The 17112-nt window shown below is 38.2% G+C and overlaps 2 protein-coding genes across 5 annotated transcripts; both read right to left on the bottom strand.

The window, feature by feature from the left end:
* Positions 1-4430: 4430 nt before the first annotated feature.
* On the bottom strand, positions 4431-6513 carry si:ch211-105j21.9 (sialomucin core protein 24-like). 3 transcript variants are annotated; one of them, XM_042508516.1, is made up of 4 exons: positions 6409-6511; positions 5569-6085; positions 5318-5470; positions 4431-5224 (listed from the first exon to the last, which is right to left on the bottom strand). In XM_042508516.1, exons 1-4 carry the CDS (start codon positions 6412-6414, stop codon positions 5097-5099), a joined length of 804 nt encoding a protein of 267 aa, XP_042364450.1. In that variant the 5' UTR covers positions 6415-6511; the 3' UTR covers positions 4431-5096. The 3 variants fall into 3 exon arrangements, with proteins under 3 accessions (XP_042364450.1, XP_042364441.1, XP_042364458.1); XM_042508507.1 differs by having other exon boundaries at positions 4433-5227; XM_042508524.1 differs by having other exon boundaries at positions 4436-5227; positions 5569-6061; positions 6409-6513.
* A 421-nt stretch (positions 6514-6934) lies between these two features.
* slc5a8l (solute carrier family 5 member 8, like) lies at positions 6935-16129 on the bottom strand. 2 transcript variants are annotated; one of them, XM_042496902.1, is made up of 15 exons: positions 15268-16129; positions 14254-14319; positions 13949-14000; positions 13524-13591; positions 12420-12574; positions 11954-12094; positions 11736-11865; positions 11541-11629; positions 11127-11239; positions 8952-9019; positions 8766-8852; positions 8441-8631; positions 7745-7854; positions 7544-7629; positions 6935-7453 (listed from the first exon to the last, which is right to left on the bottom strand). In XM_042496902.1, the coding sequence occupies exons 1-15, from the start codon at positions 15619-15621 to the stop codon at positions 7340-7342; spliced, it is 1824 nt and encodes a 607-aa protein (XP_042352836.1). In that variant the 5' UTR covers positions 15622-16129; the 3' UTR covers positions 6935-7339. The 2 variants fall into 2 exon arrangements, with proteins under 2 accessions (XP_042352836.1, XP_042352846.1); XM_042496912.1 differs by lacking the exons at positions 7544-7629; positions 7745-7854.
* Positions 16130-17112: the final 983 nt, after the last annotated feature.

Raw genomic sequence — 17112 nt, forward strand, 5'->3', positions numbered from 1 at the left:
AAAATATGCTTATTCCACAGTCTAATACAGATAGCTAGAAATGTGTGCCCAAGGCAATTTTTTTTGTTGATACAGAATGAAGCAGAGGTTGCCATTGTGGAACTTGATCAATTGAAGAAGTCTTGTGAAGCTGCGGAAAAGGCACAAGAAGATTTAAAAGATAAGTCCGAAGTGACAGAGGTATCCACATGATTGTAATTTTCTTTCTGCACTCGTCTCTTACCCGCTGTGGTGATCTTTTTTTGGGAATTGTTTTTATATTATTAAAGCATTCACTGATATGTTGTATTAAGCACAACACCAGGGTTCCTGCTAATCCTTGAAAAGTTTTGAATCTAACTTGCCTTAAACTCTAATAACAGAATACATAACTTTTTTTGTGTGTTTTTTTTATGTATTGTTAGATCAAAGTGCAGGAGCTGGAGGGTCAGTTGTTCACTGAACTACAGAAAAATGAAGAATACACCATTCAAATGGAGCAACTAAGGAAAGACATCACGCTGCACAAGTGAATTCTTAACATTCCATAATATTAGCTTATAGAATGTTATATTAAACTGTTATAATCTTCATGTCTAATGTCTAATTTATGTCATTTTAAAGAGTACAGTACAAAGAGCTATTATCCAACTTCAATGAGCTGCAGTCTGAGAAGATGGCCATTCAGCAGCAGTTTGAGAGCGGATCGTCTAATATCAAAGCCATTGAGGCAAATTTGAAGGTCTGAGTTATCCAATCAAATGTTTTTGACCATTTTTGTGGGTACATTAGCTGTTTTCATTAGGTGTCAGTTTTTGTTTTTAATTGCTGGCTATCACTCTAAAAACTGTTTGACTGACCAGGAGAGTGAGCAGAAGTCTGTGAAGCTCACAGGAGAAATTCAAAGACTGGAAGAAGAAAACCAAAGCTTACGGTGAGTTTACACTTTAGAGACCTAAAGAGATTTGACAGTGTGTAGATTTTGAGGTTTTGATTTTTGTGTTTTGTGTTAAATAGAGAAGAGGTAAACTCAATTAAAACCAAAAGCCAGGGAAATTATCAGGAAACTGAGACTCTGCAGAAGCAAATTGAAGAAAATGTAAGTGTGTCACCTATACCAGTTATCAAAAGAAATTCAAGGCTTCATCAGGATTCCTATTCTGAAAGTGTTAAATTATATATTTTAAATTTTTTGTTGATAGTGTGAACATCTGCAGAAGAACATTACAGAAAAAGAAAACCAAATCAAATCTTTGGAAACAAAGGTGAATGAAAAACTGAAGATTTGCAATGCTCTTATTGTTAATTATTCTCTGGAAATAACAAATAAATCTGGTTTTCAGCTGTGCAATCTCAGGAAAAAAATTGAAATGAAACTTAAAGCCCAGGAGGAATACTACAAAGAGGTTTGTCATGACGATCAACCTGTAGATTTACGGTACATAGAATGGCATTGTCATTAATCAGCTAACAGATTAATTGTATATTTACAGAATAAAATGCTAAAGAAACAAATAGCAAAGGAGAATGCAAAATCCAAACAACTTGAAACTGTGGTATGGCAATGTCTTTTTCTATCTGACAGTTTTTAATATTAATAGAAAATTTAAATTAAGTGTATTCTGTATGATTAAGGTGGATTTTTTTTCCTCAGATACAAAGTCTTAATGAGGAGTACCAGGACCTTGTAAAACTGAATGAAGATGACCAACAGAAATTGCTAACAGAACTTGGGTCTAAATCAGCCTTTGCAGCAGAGCTTGAGAATGAGGTTACTTATATATAATGTTACGTTATCTACCAGAGTTTTAGGTACTCAGGATAAAAACAATGAAAACTAAAGCACCTTGTTTTACAGGTACAGAAGCTCAGATTAACAGCAGCAGATGCCCTCAAGAACAAGGAAGACACAGAACTTAAGTGTCAACACAAGATAGCAGATATGGTTGCTCTGATGGAAAAACATAAGGTTAGTTTATCATAAGGTATGTTTTGCTGTCTGAAACAGTCGCAGCATGAGTTTCAGTCAACTTCTGTTATTTTTACTAGAGCCAGTATGACCGCATGGTTGAGGAAAAGGTGGCAGAGCTTGATGAGCACAAGAAGAAAGAGATGGAGGCTGTTGCCCAAAGGAAATCACTGGTATGATGCTGAAAAGTTATTTTTTTATTACCACACAAAACAATAAAATGATGAAAAAATTATATGACTACAATGTCAGAACTAATTTCTTCAAATCAGGACTCGCAGCTCACGAAGCAGAAGATGGATTATGATCAGCTGGAGCAACAGCTGAAGACAGAAATGGCAGAAAAGGTATGTCGTAGTTGGATTCAGTAGCAGTTTATTTTTGTCTTTTTACTAACAGGTTGTACTTAAGGTTCTGAGAGACACTTGACATTGGTATTAGGAAAACATGCAGAAGGACCTGACTGAGCTGAAGAAAGAAATGCAAATGAAAGTGGTGCAGTTGTCAGAAGCAAAGAACAAGCAGGTAAAAAAAAACTCTGGAAATGAGTAATTAGGACAATTACGTGGTTTATTATCATATGTGCTTAACCAAGAATTATTAATCTTTAAAATTCTAGTCACCTGCCTCAAACAATAAACAAGGGAGATGTTCAGAGACTCCAAAAGAGAGGTCTTCAAAGAGACACATATTTGACTTTCCCAAGGCCAGGATAACACCTTCCTACAGCAGAGATGATGGAATCACTGCAGTTATGAAGAAAGCTGTGAGTTTGATATACCAAAGGTTTTAAGACAGATTGAGAAAATGTCTTTTATTTCAGGCACATTCCTAATTGTTGAGGTGAGTCAGAAATCAAATCTTAACCGTAAAGCTGGAGTCAGTGATTCTGGAGAAAAAATATTGATTTTTCAACATGTAAACAAATGTATTCTTACCCATTAGCACTGTTTAACCATCCCTCTCCTTTCCTCTCTCTTTATTCATACATGGCATTTCCCCTGTCCTGTCTTGTGCATGCAGGCCTGTGTTGCTGATAGGATAGTGTAGCATGTTGCTCGGTCTGCGCAGCTTTGTTTCCCATTTACAGAACAGGGGCTTTGTATGAAGACAGGATTATTTGTTTATTTATTTATTCCAGGCACGTACACACAGCACAGACAGCTAATAGACCACTGACTGCACCTTCGTCTAGACAGGAGCATTTGCATTTTAGGGTCAGCCACTGTAGTTCTACATGTTTGTCACACAAAAGAAGTTTCAGTTCTGCAACCTCACAGCTACATATCAGTAGATTCTACACACTGGACCTTTAGTTTGCTTGTTTGTCCCATTAGGATCATCTTACCATTGGCGATGCCAACATCGAGCGTGTCGAGAAAAAGAATGGGAGTTGTTTTGATTTGGGTTTATGTGCATACAATGGCTGTGTATACTGTGTGTTATGCATCCACGTCTCGATATATGGACTGTATGGCAAAAGTGAATGAGTCACTAAAGGCTATGACTGATAATTTTCTGTTGCTGAGAGATACATTTAATTGTGATAACATTTTAATTATTCTGTGGTTAAGGAGTCCAACAAAGAATTCGTCAGAACATCTTGTAGAACAACGCCAAAGACCAAGGTAACACTTTAATCTGTTTATAAAGTAAACGTTGACTGGCTATGATAATGAGACCAGTACAACAACAGTTAAGTCTAAGTGATTCTGTTTATTATTGTAGCATTCATAATATCTCAGACTGACATCGACTTTGTATCACAGGGCTTTCACAATGAAGACCTGAAAACCCCAAGAAGTATTGAAAACAATGTTGGCAGATCAAAAATCAAGGTAATATTCAGTGTTATTCTAACATCTTTTGAAATGAATAAAAATATCAGTGACTTCTGCTGACATTTACTCTTTGAATTTCTGCATAGTCCTACAGAGTAAGTACACCACCGTCTGCTGAAAAGGCAGCACACTGGGGGATGAGCACCATCGAGCTCGACCCCAAGTCTGACAGCTCTGACCAAAATGATCTCTTGGTGAGTTGTGTTTTTATTGGTTTTATTGGTCTTGTTTACAGTATCATTGGTTTTGTAAGTTGTATTTGAGCATTTGTTCACAATTGCGAGGAGATGATTTGGCGTTTTCTTTCACTTTTTGGTAGATCTTCGCAAGTGTGCCTGCATCAGATTTGTCCACTCGACAGAGCAACCTCAACATCTACAAAAAGGTAATATGCTGTTTGAAAATTACCTGCATGCATTGTATACACAAAGAAGGAAGAAAAAAAAGTCCTGGTGATTTTTATTTTAAAAAGTTGGATCAACATTTTTACAGATCCAGAACCCTGTCACTCAAAAATCACCAGGGAACTCCTTAAAGTTAGCTGCAATGAAAAGGATGCGAGATGCTGGTTGGACCGCTGTTACTGGTGGCGACAAAAAAAAGAAGACAACCCATGGCAGAATCTTTGCATAAATGTGCTGTTACAGGTCAGATAAACACTGTTATTATAACCATCATATTCCAGCTTTGTTCACATGCATATATAGCTTTGTTAGGGATCAAACAGTATTAATATTAATAACAGGACAATTTATTTCTTTACATGCATGGAAGAAATTGTTATGGATCAGTTAAACATTATTGTTAACAGCAGAATGCTTTAGGTGTTCATATTCCTATCTTTTAGTAGGTTTGTATGGGATTTGGAGATGGATTTTAAGTGACTGCAGTCACCCTCTACCCTTTCAGGTACTTTGAAAAAAAAATCTGTCTATTGTTGCAAAGTTGTATTGAATAATTTACCCTAACTGGTGTCTACATGAAATCATATTCAATTTGAACAAGTTTGTATTGTTGGTGTTTGAAATTGTGTTGATATGTATTCCTATCTTGATCTATTTATGACATTTTTATATCCTATATAAGTGGTAGTGATAAAAGTAATGTTCAAATAGATCAGCGTTGTCCTTGTTTGAATGTTCTGCACAGCGTAATGTTCCTTTACTTTCTGCCATAATGAAGAATTGAAATTTCACAGGGGTAAAATTTCAGTCACTGAACTGTATTAAGGGCTGGGTAAGGAAAATTGCTTTAGTTCATCCTGTCAAGCGTCAAAGGTGACATCTCACACTGTAGGAACTCTCTCCTTAATGAAGGAACTGGAGACGGAATTGAGATTGGCCTGCTGGGGATGGTGGCACGTTGTCATATATTGGATGGCCATCATAAAGTCCACCAGAAATTACAAGTGTGTCGTCGTCTGCCTCAAACGTATCTGCTGAAAAATTAAATAGTTGGGTTTTTTTTACACTGCTGATAACAGACAAAATAGTTTGTATTAACTGTATGATGAAGAGGAAGTGCTTACCCGTGTCATCAGTGTTGTTAAGAGGTTGATGCAAGTACTGGATTCTATGTTTGCATCTGTGAAACATAAAGACAACCAGAGCCAGAGCAAGCACTCCAAGCACAACACTGAAGAGGATAGTCATATTCTTTTCTGGAATGTTAAGTCCCAAACCTAAAAACACACAGGAAAAAAGAATGAATTAAAGTCATTCATAAGTTAAATAATAACTCACAATGATTACACTGATAAATCTGAAGCCTGATGCTTACCTTGTGTAGTTCTGTACACTGACTCGGGGGTGGTGTTGACAGTGTGAGATGAATTGGCAGTTGTAATTACAGTGGCATCAGGTGTACTTATGTAACCTACTGTGGTCTGCGTTGATGGTGTTGTCAGTGCAGTAAATGTCGGCGTGCCAGGTGCTGTGGTCGTCTGTGATGTACTGTTTGTCAAAGTAGTCATGACGGTTTCTGACTGAGTAGTCTGGAGATGGCTTGTGCTCTGAGTTGTAGTTGCTGTAGTACCGGTGAATGTTTCATTGTCCCAGGTCGTGCTGGTTAATGGAGTCGTGTTCTCGGTCAAGTTTGAGATAACAGTTACACTAACAGTGGAGTTGGATGAAGTTACCATTGTGTGTGTCAGGTTTAAGCTGGGGGTTGTTACTGAAGGTGTGACAGTCAGATTTGTTTGTGCCACAACAAAAGAAAGGGCCAGAAGGGAACAAGCCAGTGAAGCAAAGATGTTAGCCATGACGGTGAAGTCCTGTACCAGGAAACAAATCGCAGGCTGAAAAATATTTAAATAAACACAGTAAAATCTGTTTTTCCCTTGTCTTAGCAGCATTTAGTTTAAACATTAAGTCTAAATAATATCTTAAACATGGTGTATGTCCTTTTCTATGTAGGTAAAGAAACAATACATTAACAGATCTGCTTCAGGAAATGACTTCAGACACCGTAAACATGACTCTGAGCGTACTAAGAAAACACATAATGGCCCCCTAACTCTAATCTTTTGTATGTGCAACAATGGAAGCATTTAAACCGCCTCTCATGTAAAAACTTGACTCAAGTCCAAACCTTGATTAGGAAGTAAATGATCAGACTCACCCTCATTTGTTTCAGTTAGTGAAAACAGTAACTCAGTTCACCTCGCTGGCAGTGCGTCTTCCTCCATGTCACGTCTGACTCTCCACTTCCTATAAATCTGGAACAGCTAGTGTTGATTTGCTGGCATACTGGCAGGTGAAAGTGGGCAGGTCGGTTCTTTGTAAACTTCCTCTATTGTATGTTGCCAAGGAGACACAGGACAGAGTTATTGCCCAGACCAAAGCTCAATCTCTCTCTCTGTCTCTCCCTTCTTGCTCACTTCAAATAAATTTTACAGCCCTGGGTAGAAGAGAAGCTGTGTTGCCAAAGTATTAACTGCACTGTAAATGTATTTTTCTTTCCTTGTATCTCTCTCTTATAACATGTGAAGGTCATACACTCACTGGAGTCCTCTGTGCTGAATGTGGTTTTTCAGTCAACACAGTTGAACTATATACAAAAGTTTTATTAACAAGTATAATTTGTGATTCATTTATACACATAGTTAATAAAGAGTGCACAATTTACATATAAAAATAACCAGGCATTAAACAAATAGTCCAAAACAAACAGCCATTTTTCATCACATTATAAAATATCAAACCATATTCCAGTGTGCTTGTCTGTGTCAGCATGATATAAAGGACAGTGTTCAGGTAGACAATATAGAGCTATCAGCTGCTATCAGGGAGAACAATTGAACTAAGGCAATAACGGTAAAGTTGCCACATCACTGCTTTTAAGGAAATGGAAGCTGCTCTGTCATAGTGGGGCAAAACACATCATAATTTCTATCAACATAAATACATCTATACCAGTAATAGAAACATAATTATTTTCTTTTTGCAAATCAATGCATTACATGTATTTAGCACCAGAATAATCGTGGCTTTTCATTTGTGTCTTTAGAAAATAAAAAATCGTAAAGATATTATTTATTGATAAGGCAGAATTACAGTTTGGTGGCTTTTTCAATATCTTGACTCTTCACGTCAAAGTCTGTGAAAGCTGGGTTGTCAGTTTCCATATGAAAGTCTGTCGCAGCCTTTTCTGGGATGTCTGATGCCTGTAGTGGGTTGAGAACAAAGTGTTAATATATATATTTGTGTAATAATCCTAACTTTTTTTATCAATTATCTAACAGTTAGTCTCCTACCTCTGATTTATTACACCAGCTGTAGCAGATCAGGTCACTTGCCCTCACAAACAAATCAGGGTTCATTTTTTCTTGTTTGCATCCACCTAAAAAGAAATAGATGCATATTCCCATACAGCAGGTGTTTTATGATAGATTTAGACCATGCAGCCATGGACGTGTCTCTTTAGTGAAAGTAGAAGTGAGGAAATAATGTCTCACCTGTGATCAGGCTCACGAACAAGCCGGACACGATTGTGATTAGTGTACCAAACAGAGAGAGGTAGACGTAGGACAGAGAGTACCAGGAGTCTGCCAGAGGTGGCCTCACACTGACACAAAGGACATCATTTTAGTCATCGTCTGCCTCTTAATCTGCACTTGTTACAACAACATGATCACCACTTCTGTCTTTACTGTATGAGTGAGGTTTGTACTGTAACTAGGTAGTATCTTTATGATTCTGTAGGGTTCTGCCTTGTATTAATCTAAGATTGATTAATCTGCCATTTACGCTTGATTGATTGTTTTGTTTTTTTCCACTTGCAGTCCAAAACCCAAAGATATTCAGTTTACACTTATATTAAACATAAAGGCAGCAAATGTTCACATTTGAAAAAGAAATGTGGCATTTTTTCTTTCTTGTTTTGGAAAAGCATGGGTGCAGCATATTTAATCAGGTAAGTTTTTGATATCGTGATAACGCATTATCACATTCACATGGCAGCATTTCCTTCTCTGAGCAGTCTAGTGACAGTAAAATCTATTCTGACAATGTTTTACTTTTCGTGTAAGCCTTGAGTCATTTTTGTACTCATTTGCTACATTAAAATGCTAATGACTTTTCCTGTTAACACTGACCATATCACATGCTTGAGTGACAGCAGATGGACCTTAGTTTTATGTGATATGACTCACTCGGGCTGCACGGTCAGAGTCACGGGACTGGTCCATGGAGCTGTTGTTGTGAAGTTTTGGCTCATTGTGCTGCAGTTCACAGTGCTGACTGGGAGAGGATTTGTTTTTTCAACTGTTGGTGGGTAAATCTGGCCTCCAATCCCCACCCACAGAGTCAAAGCCAGACCAACGATCATTCCCGAAAGTCCTCCCTGCAAAGTAAATATGCCTTCTGCAGTCAAATACTTCCTGGATGTGTGCCATTTGTTTTATGAGCTTGATTTCTTTGTGTTATCAGAGGGTGCAGTTGTTCAGGTGAATGCAACAGTCTAAAGAAAATACTCACTGTTGAATTTGTTGTGCGGAATAGCATGCCTAAAAGGTAAAGACCAAGAAGAGGCCCGCTGATCATGCCAAATACTGACAGGGCTGCCTGAAAAAAGAAACAGGAGGCTTGTAGTTCTTAATATTCAGCTCTTGGTGGTACAGTAGAGCAACAAATAGCTGCAGTAGTGTTAATGCACGTGTTAACCTGCAAAACGCTTCCCATCAGTGAAGCAACGCCAGCCATCCCAATACACAGGGCACCAAAGAAAACACCTGGAATATGTTAGAGTCAAAATTATTGAAATTGAGATTCAAATTTCTAAGGCAGGTTATTGGCTTAACTTTAGGTTTTCACATATATTTTAATGTTCTCAGCAGAATTCAGTGATAAAGGGTTGGAAATTAACTTTTTTGTCCACCTGCCACTGTGGCTGGTGGACTCCAAAATTATTTTTGGGCTGGTGAGTGAAGCAAATCTAGCAACTATTTTACTAGCATTGGCTGGTGGCTGGTGCTAATTTCAAACCCTGTTACTGAGGTTTTAGTGTGCTCAGTTTACTTTATTAAGACATTATGTCTCACTTTTACACTTACCTGCAGGTTTTTAAAAATATACTTTTTCTTGCAGTAATGTTTAAAATACTGTATCTGTCAAGAAATGTAACAAACGGGGGGCCTAGTCATTTTTCAAGTGTTTGCACTCAAGTTCAAAGCCAAGTCTAAAGTCAAGACTGACAGGCAATAAGTGCTTTGAGTGGCTGAACAACTAGTAAAGAGCAAACAAGTACAGGTTCATCACCATGTTACCAAGTCCTAAACTTTGTGTTTCGAATCCTAAGCAAGTCATGATCCACTCTTCAACAAGTGTAGTGTCAATATTACATTTCTAAAACATTTGTATGTGTTTTAAAATTGACATCGAGTTTGTTAAAACAAGTTCAAAAGTTACTACGCAATTAGGCTAGCGTTAGCTGAGCATTAGTGCTCTTGCTAAATTTATATTTATTTTTTGTGAAGCTTCAAATGTCAAACAACGTTGGAAGTTGTTGCGTCTTCATCTGAAATGTTTGACCAGCACATTTTGTATACTGCAATTTGTTTTTTGTTGACCATCACGTAGTTTTTGTATGAGAACAAAATTGTCTTTGGGATCATTTTTTCAAACTGGCGCTGAGCAATATAACATTAGTTGTTCGTGGTTCTCTCCTGCAACTTGATTGGATGCTGTTGGATTGGTTCAAACAAGGTGGATCTTGGGAAGTTGGTCTGGACTTGCTGGGAATGAATAGTGTTAATGTTTGTTAATTCAAGAAATGAATGCAAAATTATTGATTTGTGGCAAAAAAAAAAAAAATTAGATGACATACTTTTTAATCTTTTGGCTTGGGGAAAGGTATCCGGTATTATCAAGTCAAAAGGCTCGAGTCCGAGTGAAGTCACGAGTCATTGGTGTTAAAATCCAAGTGGAGTTGCTGATCATTTTATTTTGTCAAATTGGGTCTAAAGTCATCAAAAAGTAGCATTGTTTCCATTGGGGGTTGTGTGTCCAGGAGACTGATGAATCCTTTTTTATGTGGCTTTTTCAGTCAGACCTTTAGCAATTATTGTCACTGCAGTTGGTTACAGTGGGTAGGAAGTTTGTCATTCCATACAGGGCAAGGGTCACTTTTAGCAAAATTATCATTTTTAGTGGTGAATCTTTGCAGCTTTTTACATGTATGCATATCTAGGCCATCATAGCTACTTTCACACATGGTTGTGAAACAGGTATTAAAGTGGATCAAATGTGCTTTTACAAAGTGACATCAGCTCTGTTAAATGACTTGCTGTAATGAGCAAGAACATTGTGATCCTGGTTGCATACTCAATGGAGCCACACCCTTGATTTTGCCATTCCCAAAAAAGGTTCATTGAACCTACGTTTTTCTGCCTGTGCACATTTTCCCACAGTAAATCTCTCTGATGACACACTGCACATTTTTGTAGCAGTAACTACTGGTTGTACAGCTTAGTAGCAGCTTAATGGGAACTTTAATTAAATTTGAATCAACAGCTTTAAAGCTGTCTATTGTTAACACGTTTATGATCATGTCTTGACGTGCACAGTGGAGCTGGAAACACTTTAAACTACCTGGTAAGAATAACATGATAAGATAATAGTTATCTTCAAGTCTAAATGTATCTTGTGCGCTTCATTGAGTCACACTGTGTGATGATTACTGCGGTATTTATGATCAGAGTTGAAAGTAAACTCAAACGTTTTTTTTTCCCCTCAAATTGTTTTTTTTTTCCAGCACATTTTTCCTTAGTCACTCTGTATGCTTTTCTGATGCCTGTCTATTTCTATGGCTGCTATGCAAGCATTTTTTACACAACTTACTCAAGCCCATGTTCATCCAGGACACTTGTCTCTCTGTGAGGTTTTTGAACACTGGGAGTATGAAGTCTTCCACTGTGACAGCAACAAGTGCATTAATGCTGGAAGACACCGTGCTGAGAAATATAAAAACAGGAACCTCTTAGTCACTGGACAGAACAGGAAGACAGAAGCATTTCAATGATTAGATTGCAGATAAAGTTAGTCTCAGGTAGCATGCAGATGGTGGTGTCTTGCATCATGTATGACCAGGAATGTTAACACAGCAATAACTTGTTCAAACATTTATGAAGAAATAGTGGATTTTTCTCAGGAAGAGACATAACGTAAGTATGGACAGCTCATTCTTTCCTTCACCTTATCTATAAGATCATCACCTTATCAACAGCATTTTTCCTTATTTGTCTCAGGCCTCACCTAAGGGTGCCACTGTATGCAGCAGCCACAAACAAGCCAGGGATTCCTGGGTAGATTGCCAGCATATCCATCACAAGGTAGGGCAGCAGCTGGATCACGAATACAAACCATATTTACTGTTAACAGCAATGCTTTGTTACACAACAAACAGCATGGCATCGATGTGATGACCAGTAAAGAGGCAGCTGCAGTTACCTGGTCATGGGTGTCTATGTCACCGTTTGTAAATGGGTCACATTCCTTGTAAATGGAGTACATGGTGAGGCCAGAAAACACAGCCAGGCTCACAGTTATCCACAAGCCAACCATGTTGACATATAAAGACCTGAGAGGTGAAAGAAGACTTGTCAGTGCATGAATCATAGCTCACAGCTTATAATTCACTGTTTGCATTGCACTGCAGGAACCCTCACATCTTGGCATGCCCCAAGGTTTTGCAGGAGATGTAGCGTTGCACCTGGGACTGGTTGATTGCATAGATGGATGTCCACATCACGCTGCCACCGACTACGATAGTCCAGAAAGTGTGACGCTTCAGAGGATCTGGGTCAAAACTGTGATAAAAGTCAACAACACAGGAAAGAAAACTGAAGGCACTGTTTGGGGTAATCAGCAGAGCAGCCGTGTGGTAATGTGAGATTACACTTTTGTGGCAGTAATCATTGATATTCAGGTTTCTTGATTATTGGTTGCAGAGGAGTTTCCAGTGAAATCTCTTCCTTGGATACTAGCACTATTACACGATACAGGGCGCAATTAAAAGAGAGTTGCTTTTCTTTGGCTGTAGCTAATTTATCTGGTTCAGGAAGCCCCACTCATCTGGTGTCAGATTAATACAAATTAACAACATATACTATCTGACACTGCTTGTGTACTTACTCAAACGCATATAGTCGGCCTCCTCGGCCAGCGTCTTCCCAAATCTTCGTCAGGCCTCCCTGCAGTACAGCTCCTCGAGCTATAACAGCCACAAAACCTGCCAGCATGATCACCATCTGCAGCACGTCTGTCCAGATTACTGCTTTCAAACCGCCCTGAAACAAAATCCACGCCAGAGTCAGCTATTCATTTAGTTTATCATCCAGCACTTTTGTTAAATCTTTCCAATTAAGGGATTCTGAAGGCTTACTGTGATGTTAAAATTACACTTTATCGCGCAGAGAATAACTTTACTTAATAACTTTATAGTTTCACAGGGAGATCAGACAGTTATCGAGAATGCTGCAGGGATGACTCTTTTTTATTATTGTAGGCCAGCCTGAAAGTTAGCATCGCCCTGTTTCCCTCGTCAAAAAGTCTGTGGGATTTTTATTGCAGGAAATAAGCTCTGTTGCAAACAAACTTTATGATACTAGCACATTTTTCTCATGAACATAATATTCACAAACAACATTTTATGAATGCAATCACCAGAAATTAAAAGCTAAAGTTAGGCTGTAAACAAACTACACCATGGTCACATGACCGCATCGTCACCATCATGATGAGGCTGTAAAGCCATGTTCAGGGTGATGATGTTGTTCAGTCTTGTTCAGCCACTTCTTAGCAACCACCTGGTTATATACTATTTATAAATGTTTAAGCTACTGTAAAAGCTTAAACATTTATTGACTTTTTTATGTTCAGACCAAAATGTAAAAACTTCTTATGCTTGTGTTAACCACAGACTTTTATGTCAGCCATCTGACCCCAAACCCATTACAAAGAAAACACTGACATTGAGACAAGGGAACAAGAAATGCAAAAATGTTATCTCTTTTCCGGGTTCAGTACTTATCTTGCAGCAATACAGTAGGTGTTGATGAGACAATGTGTAAAACAACAATGAACCAGGCTGCCTTTAGTTCAATACATTCAAATACAAACATACTTGGACTTGAGGATTTCAGTCTGTATATGTTATGCTCTTCTTGTATATTGTTTGGCACCCAGATCATTAATTCAATACAATACAAAACAATTCTTGAAAAGCACAATACCAACCAAAGTGCAGTAGAGGATGCACACCGCTCCTGTAGCCACCAGCACTCCCCATAGATTAAGTCCTGTGACTGAGTAATAACAAAAAAGCTCCATTATGATTTCAAAATAGGCACAGTTTTGGTAATTTCAAGCCAAAGTCCTATCCATCCTTATCCTCTTTTTTTTACTTGGCATTTAGCGATAGGTTTTTTCCCTTAAAACAAAAACACACACTTGTGGTCACCCCTTTGTTTTAGGTTCTATCAGCTTTTAAGATAAACATAAGAGAAAGAAACACAGCTGCATCCTTTAACTACTATCAGTAAACGATAAACTCTGATATCAGATTAAATCAACTCTAACACAGGTACCTCTGGAAGACTAAACCCTCATACTAAGTACTTTTCTTCATAGCTTTTCCAAGAACAGCCCATGTATAGACTTACTTTGATTTAGTGCAAGAGCTGGAGCATAGATGACCAAACCGGTGTACAGGGCCTGAGAAAAGAGCCCGCCATTAGTTAATTAGACTCAATAAGCATGTAATTCATATTTAACTGGTATAAAGAATCTGCTTTACATAAAGTCAAAAAGGAAAAAGACAGCTGCTTTTTACTATGCCACATTTACCATGATGATTGTGTATGTGTTTTCCATTTCTCATGGTTTGGCACTTTAGTTTTCAATTATCTAAATACAAGAAGTTATTGAATATTTCTCATTTTAAAAGGTTAAAGCACATTTTAGTTACCGTTTGTACAATGTACATTGATGTCCCAATTATCCGGATGGTCCGGCTAAAGCGCATCTCCAGGTACTAAAAATAAAAAGGAAAGTCAGATATCATTAAAATGATTTAGTTCACACTGAAACAAAATATTTAAATTATTTTTTTTTCTTTCTTTAACTCCAATATTACTTACTTTTCTAGCAGTTAAATTCTTTACAGCCTTTGACAGGCGTAAACCCCCGACCACTTTAGTAAACCGGCTGTGTTGCCAGCTGATGAATCATTAGCCACATTAACTTTTAGGGTCTTGTATTTTTATAGCATCAAAGCATGCTTGCTGTACTGATCTTTACACTTTCAGTTGTTTGGTACTGCACATGTCAGCCAGCCATTATAATCATTCATACCTATTCTAATCATTTACAGCAGTGGTGTCAAACATATGGCTGCTGGGCCAGAACCAGCTCGCCAAAGGGTCCAATCCGGTCCACTGATGCACTTATGAAGACTAAGAGGACCCAGCATTCAGGAGCATGTTTAACAGTGAGTAGTTTAGTTCAGCAGCTTCAGTGCAAAAGTCAGACTTCTGTTTAAAACAGAACACTACCAAAATGTTTGATTTGTAAATAGTTTGTAAAGCGGAGGATAGCTTAACTGGTTTCTTCAACAGCTTCCTTTTTAATTTGGTGTTACAATACTACACAGCAGTGGATAGGTTTGGAAAAATTCACATGTAATGACAGTGAGCTGCAGACTCAGTGCATGTGGAAAAACTGAGACATTTGTTGAAATTGCATTTATTTTTCTTAAGACATCCCAGGCTGTTTATCATCTGTTTTGTAAATGGATGATCACTTTAAGGATGCACTTCTTTACACTAAAAGACAGGGAAAATGTTAAGTTGTTGTTATTTCTAGGTTATTATGTAATGATTTTACTGGTCGGGCCCACATGATATCAAATTGGGCTGAATGTGGCCCGTGAACCAAAATGAGTTTGACACCTCTGATTTACAATATGTGACTTTTTCCTCACCTCATAGGCACTGGTGATCCCCAGTCTGTAGAAAAGCGGGACAAAGATCTCAGCAGTGATGGTAGACATGATGGCATAGGCGAAGCCGAAGATCCAGAAGGCAGCTCCAAACCGGTAGGCTTCAGTAGGTGTGCCAATGACTGTGATACCAGACATGAAGCTGGCAGTGAGTGACATGGCAACAGGCACAGCTGTCATTTGCCGTCCACCCAGCAAGAACTCCGAGCTGCTGGTCTCCTTTCGGCTCCGGATGGCCTGGAAGAGTCCAACACCTGCTGCCCCCACGATTATTCCAGCAAACACAACATAATCCCACACAGAGAAAGTGGCCACTGGGCCACCTGTTCCAACCATGGCTCGTGCAGCAGAAGGAGATTCCTGTTAGTAACACTTCTCTCCGACCTGTCGATAGGAATGCTCAGATTCGGGAGGATTTCTGTGTTATGTAATCTCGCTAATGTTTAATGTTCTTCTCTAAATTATTCTTAAATTGTCCTCAATTCCAGTTCATCAGAAACCAATACCAAAATCCTATAATAACACTACAGGCAGAAAGAAAAATGCTTTTTAGTGAATTTCAGACTCTGTCAACTGTATTAACTTATTTAAATCAGCTGCACTCATCCTAAAAGTCTCTCTTCAAACCTTCAACAGCGAAAATAAAAATCCAGAGAGTTCAGGGTGTCCACTATTGTTTCAGTTTTGCCAAGCCAACCATCAACAACAAGATTCCCCTCGACTTATCGTAGAAGAATGAGGTACTTCAACCACTGCACATCGCATAGTAGAGTCTGGTCCACTCTGATGCTTTCGGCAGACTATAAAGATCACTTACTGTAGTTAATAATCAATCAAAGACGCACGGTGCTGAGAACAGCAATAATGTCAGTGATTATAAAAAGTGATGATCCTGTGCTTTGTTCTATTGAAAAAAAAGAGACTTTGTGTTGTCAGTATGTCTCCATTTCTGAAGTGACATAATCCAGGAGGGGTTTTTATACAAACCTTGTGTTACTCAGTAGTTACTGCTTATGTGAGGAATTCAGGAGGCAGGGAAGGTTAAACCTATCTGGTCAGGTCATTTTGGGGTCACGCTGTTACCTTTGCTTTACACAGCGCATCACTCCAGAGATGTGTAAAGAAGCACATCAGTTTAAACTACAAAATGTGACAAATACAGGGAAAAAATATTGCAGATGAGAAGGAAAAAATGTTTAAGCTATTAGACCTATATGGCAGCAGACTGTAAGTGTCAGACTTGTAACATTAGTAATCTAATACATAAAGATTTATGGTTGATTTTGTTTAAGTCACTCTTGATGAGATCATCAGTTTTGGTCAAACCTTCGAAAGTTAATGTAAAATGACACATGCTGTTAATGTTTGTAAAGGTGAGTAAGAGCTGTGGAGAAGAAATCAGATGCTAAAAGAGACGATGGCTGAACTCACTATATTGCAGTATTCTTGTAAGCATTATTCATTTTCACAGATTTACTCATGACTTGACGGTGACAGTGTAAAAGATAACTTAAAAAACAAGGATTAAATTCAGTTTGAAGGACTGTGATTGAAATGGAAAAAGAAAATCAGTCCATGTGGTGTATTTCTGAGATAGCCCAACTTATGGCACAACTCAGGGATGCCAAGAAAAGCGTGTTTTTAGGAAACCCTTTAAACTATAAATGAAAATTAAAAACTACCAAAAGATTCACAGTTATGACTTCCTGTATCAGGAAGACTTTGACTACCCTCGACAATCATTAAACATAAATATAGATAAGGAAACCCCTGCAGTCTGGCACTGTCGGGTGGAAAATGGCACTCCTCATTATTCAGAGTAGTGAA

The sequence above is a fragment of the Plectropomus leopardus genome, chromosome 2 (assembly GCF_008729295.1).
Source record: "Plectropomus leopardus isolate mb chromosome 2, YSFRI_Pleo_2.0, whole genome shotgun sequence".
Classification (NCBI taxonomy): domain Eukaryota; kingdom Metazoa; phylum Chordata; class Actinopteri; order Perciformes; family Serranidae; genus Plectropomus; species Plectropomus leopardus.